Genomic DNA, 5,412 nt, shown 5'->3' with positions numbered 1-5,412 from the left:
GGTAGTTAGGTTCAAATGAAGTCCTTATGCAAAAGGATGGTGGCCTTATAAAAGGAGAGAGATCTCTCTCTCCACCATGTGAGGACACAGGGACAAGGCAGCCATGTGCAGGCCAGGGAGAGAAGCCTCACCAGAAACTGAACCAGATGGCACCTTGATCTTGGACTTCCAGCCTCCAGAGAAATGCATGTCTGTTGTTTCTGCCACATGGGATATGGCATTTTGTTACGGCAGCCTAAGCTGACTGATTCAGGTCAGTTTGACTCAACCAGCATTTGAATACCTGCTGTCTGCTAGGCTTCCTGGAAAAAGTGATATCTGAGTGATGATTTAATGAAAAATGAGGTATTCTTCACAAAAGCAGATAGGGCCAACTACACACACACACACACAGGTTTTCTGATATCTACTCATGTGGGCGAGTTCTCCAAAAGCTGAGTATAATCCAGGAACAAAACTGATAAAGGTCAGTCTATTCGGATGTGTTGCTGAGAGGGTGTCAGGAACAAGTTGAGGCAGCCTTGAATTTAAAAAATAAATAACTCTTGGGCAATTTTCCATATTCTGCAATAATGAACTTGCACAGAGAAGCTGTGTGTGTGTGTGTGTGGTGTGTGTGTGTGTGTAGAGAGAGAGAGAGAATATTACCAAAATTAATAGAACACCACTCACATACATAAACAAATATGTAAACAACTCAAAAACCAAATACAATGGTTTTTCTCAAATGAACTCTGGCCTTTTAATGTCATTGAATGTTTTCCCATCTATTAGTGTGAATTGTTAAGAATGGTTGTTTTCATTAAAGTATAAAAGGCTAATTAAGAACCTTCAGAAGATATTATGTGAAAAACAAACTTATTGTGTATGAATGCAATTCTTATAAGCAATATATATGACTGGACAGACATGGGCTAAATTAGGGGTTACCTTTATGTGATACAATTATGGGTGATTTTAATTTTCTTCACTTTGTTTTACTCTGTTTTCAAATATCCTCAAAAAGTGTATTTTTTTAAGAATTATAAAATAAATAGTGTAACAATCTTTCTGGTCTTTTAAGTCCATTTTAGTAGCATCTGAGGTGTGCTTGCTGTAGTTATCCTAAGCATACACGGGGCATTTTCATGTAATTAAACCTGACCTGCAGGGCTCGCAAGAATGCCAAATAGGAACAACTCCCGTCTGCAGCTCCCAGCAAGACCAACACAGAAGGCGAGTGGTTTCTGCATTTCCCACTGAGGTACCTGGCTCATCTCACTGGGACTGCTTAGACAGCCGGTGCAGCCCACAGAGGTCAAGCAGAAGCAGGGTGGAGCATCACCTCACCCGGGAAGCACAAGGGGTCGGGGAGCTCCCTCCCCCAGCCAAGGGAAGCTGTGAGGGGCTGTGCTGTGAGGAACAGTGCTGTCCAGCCCAGATACTATGCTTTTCCCATGGTCTTCACAACCCACAGACCAGGAGATTCCCTCAGGTTGAAACCACCAGGGGCTGGGTTTTAAGCACAAAGCTGCGTGGCCCTTTGGGCAGACACTGAGTTAGCTGCGGGAGTTTTTTTTTTTTTTTTTCCATACCCCAGGGGCACCTGAAATGCCAGCAAGACAGAATCGTTCATTCCCCCGAAAAAGGGGCTGAAGCCAGGGAGCCAAGTTACCTTGCTCAGCGGATTCCACCCGCACAGCACCCAGCAAGCTAAGATTCACTGACTTGAAATTCTGGCTGCCAGCACAGCAGTCTGGAGTCAACCTGGGATGCTGGAGCTTGGTACAGGGAGGGGCCTCCCCCATTAGTGAGGCTTGAGTAGGCAGTTTAAACAAAGCCACTGGGAAGTCTGAACTGGTCAGAGCCCACCACAGCATAGCAAAGCAACTATGGCCAGGTTTCCTCTCTAGGTTTCTCCTCTCTGGGCAGGGCATCTCTGAAAGAAAGGCAGCAGCCCCATCACCAGCTTATAGATAAAACTCCCATCTTCCTGGGACAGAGCACCTTGGGGAACAGGTGGCTGTGGGCACAGCTTCAGCAGACTTAAAATTTCCTGCCTGCCGGCTCTGAGTGGATCTCCCAGCAGAGCACTCGAGCTCTGCTAAGGGACAGACTGACTCCTCAAGAGGGTCCCTGACCCCCATGCCTTCTGACTGGGAGACACCTCATACAGGAGAGCTCCGGCTGGCATCTTGCGGGTGCCCCTCTGGGATGAAGCTTCCAGAGGAAGGAGCAGACAGCAATCTTTGCTGTTCTGTAGCCTCTGCTGGTGATACTCAGGCAAACAGGGTCTGGAGTGGATCTCCAGCACATCCAGCAGACCTGCAGCAGAGGGGTCTTACTGTTAGAAGGAAAACTAAGAAGCAGAAATGCATAACATCAACATAAACAGAAAGGGCACCCACACAAAAATCCCATCTGAAGGTCACCAACATCAAAGATGAAAGGTAAATAAACCCACGAAGATGAGAAAAACCCAGCACAAAAATGCTGAAAATTCCAAAAACCAGAATGTGTCTTCTCTTCCTCCAAAGGATCACAACTCCTCACCAGCAAGGAAACAAAACTTTCAACAATCATCAAGTCTTGAAAATAGATCATGAAGCAGAATTTCTGGATGGTGCTTAATGACATCAGGCAATAGTTAAATGCCACCTAGTGAGGAACACTGAAATTGCAGCTGAATTAAAATGACCTTTTGGGCAACAAAAATTTTCCATGATTTTGCTTTTTTGAAACAATGATAAGAATTGTTATTTTTTTAGGCAACAACATACTAAGTTACACAAACAAACTGCATAGGATACTTCCACAGGGAGAGGGTGTTGTTCCCTGACCTAGTTTACATGACATTTTCTCTCATACTTGCTTTCTCTGAGCTGATTCTTCTTAAGCTGACCTAAATGGTACCTTATTTAAATTGATTCAAAGTTCATTCAAAAATATGAGATGGTTCCATGGCTTCCCTGACATGAAATCCAGACACCCTCCCTCCACTCGCTCACATTCTTCCTTGTCCAAGGCTCCAGCATGATTTTAGGGTATCTTATGCCAAGCCGGTGTGCCGTCCCTTCTCAGAGACGTAGGGACAAGCAGTTATCCAACTTCACTCCGATTCCTTTGCTTGACAGCCTCATGTGACCTAAATGACAGGTGAACAAAGCCGTGAAAGCACTGCCCCCATGTCAATTGCATCATCAAATGGAAAGCGTATCTTGTTTTTGGTCTGAACCCTTGAAGAGAAAGGGACACAGGTGCCACACACACAGGTAACCAGCATTCACGGAACAGTCACTGTGTGCTGGCTGCACCACGCTGTCTTTCCAGGTGTTGTCTCCTTCTAGGGACTTCTTGAAAATTGGTAGCATTATCATATCATATGTTCTTGGAAACATCTGTTGCACATTTCTATAGTTTACAGTAAGAAGTACAAGACTGCAATGGTACAAAGTCAAAAAGGAAAAAGCACTACAACCAGCAGAAATAATTGGGGCAGACACTTTGTAATGTCTCAGATGTGAAAATTGGTATCTGGACATTTAGCAAAATATATTGACACTCTCAAATGAAGTAAACTAGAACAGGAAATAGCTTCAAAATGGAAATATAGAAGTCACAGTAAACATTGCTTAAAAAATCAAATCCAAATTCAATATTGTCCCCACAGGTATCACTACAGCTTCTTTCTTACAAATGCATCATTGAGCTAAATTTTAGGTCCTGTGTACAGGGGGCTTATCTAAGCTTTTTTGGGGGGTCATTATTCCTGTGTGTATTCTCTCTTTTTAGATAAATCAAACTCAAAACCAGAAGTGCTGTTTCAATAACAAGGTTATAAGCCAGTCAAGTAAAGTTAATGTTTTTACATTGTCTCAGGATTTGCTACCCAAGTTATTTAGGAGTTCAGTGACCACAGGTAATCAGATGTCATGTGCAGCAGATACAGGTTTTCAGCCATTGGGAAATACCAACGGGATAGTAATGTAGGCAATGGCAGTCACTCTGGGAGTTTCCCCACTGGTATGCTGAAGTCTCCTTCCACTTTCTTCTCTACCAATCCAGCTTCAGATCAGTCTTACTCCATATGTATTTTCCTCCCCGCTTCAGAAACATCTTTTCATCAAATCCACTGAATTTTATAGCTTCTTCTACACCAACATCCAGGATGGACTTGGAAGGGTCCTTCCGTCCCTTTCTGCAGTTCAGAAAGCGCATCTAGAGAATTCATAACAGAAACTGGTATATTTCCACGCAATGAATCCTGTAAAAACTAGAGTATTAATCTCAAATAGCTTTGGATATTCCAATCATGTCGACAGATATTTTTTTGAAATCTGTGGCTGACGTTGAACCTGTTGTACCCCATCTTTCTACTCAACCAGCTCATGTTCTGGTGGAAGAGGCTGGCCTAAACATAGTAGATTAACTAAGCTCACAATAAACAGAATTATATGCGCCCCACATGGGCAGGTGTTGCTCCACTGGGGGAAGGGGTGATCAGGAGAGGCTTCCCCCAAATGCTGACATCCAAATTATGTGTTGAGATTTTAAATGGGAGGGAATGGTATCACAAAAGCATGGAAGTGTGATATAGCATAGTGTATTGGGGAAATTAGAGGTAGATGATGTTTCTGGAATAGAAACAATGTGCCTGTGTAAATGCATGCATTAGTGTAAATATTACGAAGACTTGTTTTGAGAAAGTGGGAGGATGAAAAGAAACGGGCTGCTGAGGTGGACGGGTGCTGGATCATGAAGAGTTTTCTATGACCTGCTAAGGGTCTTTGTTTTAACCTTATTCCATCCATTTTCATCTGTTTTATTCTGTCCTATTCTACTCTGTAGGCAGAAATGATTTCTTCACATTACGTATGACCTACACTGACTGTTTCATAGGAGCTCAAGTAATATTTGTCAAAGCAAAATATTATTCAATTGGTAAAATAAATTTTGCTTTGACTATGCGTTTTCCAAATATGTGGAGACTAGCAGCTAGTTTGCTGAGGGATGCTAGTCAAAATCCCTAGTCAATCATAATCATTTGCATCCCAAAAAATAATTGTCTGAATGTTTCTCAGAAACTGAATGTTTTCCTTGTCACCTTGTCCCTTATGCTCTATTAAGAAAGGTTATATTGTTAAGAAGTGGAATGGCTATAAACAATGATTGATTAACTTGAAAATAACAAAATATCAGCTGGGCATGGGGGCCCGTGCCTGGAATCTCAGCATTTGGGGAGGCCCAAGAGTTCAAGCCCAGCATGGGCAATATACCAAAATCCCATCTCTACAAAAAATACGTAAAACCTAGCTGGGTGTGGTAGTGCACCCGGCTAGCTACTAAGAAGGCAGAGGCAGGAGGATCGACTGAGCTGACATTGTGCCACTGCACTCTAGCCTGGGTGACAGAGGAAACCTTATCACAAAAAAA

General features: G+C 43.0%; 1 protein-coding gene across 1 annotated transcript in view; it reads right to left on the bottom strand.

The window, feature by feature from the left end:
- Nucleotides 1-2,665: 2,665 nt before the first annotated feature.
- RSAD2 (radical S-adenosyl methionine domain containing 2) overlaps nucleotides 2,666-5,412 on the bottom strand; it is a 22,212-nt gene continuing 19,465 nt past the window's right edge. The window contains exon 6 of the mRNA XM_017541999.2: nucleotides 2,666-4,197. Coding sequence (XP_017397488.1) covers nucleotides 4,033-4,197 — 165 coding nt within the window. The 3' untranslated portion in view covers nucleotides 2,666-4,032. The remainder of the gene's footprint in view (nucleotides 4,198-5,412) is intronic.

Source organism: Cebus imitator, unplaced genomic scaffold, assembly GCF_001604975.1.
Source record: "Cebus imitator isolate Cc_AM_T3 unplaced genomic scaffold, Cebus_imitator-1.0 Scaffold139, whole genome shotgun sequence".
In the NCBI taxonomy this organism is placed as follows: domain Eukaryota; kingdom Metazoa; phylum Chordata; class Mammalia; order Primates; family Cebidae; genus Cebus; species Cebus imitator.
The sequence above is the reverse complement of the archived record's forward strand: the minus strand, read 5'-3'. Positions and strand labels throughout refer to the sequence as shown.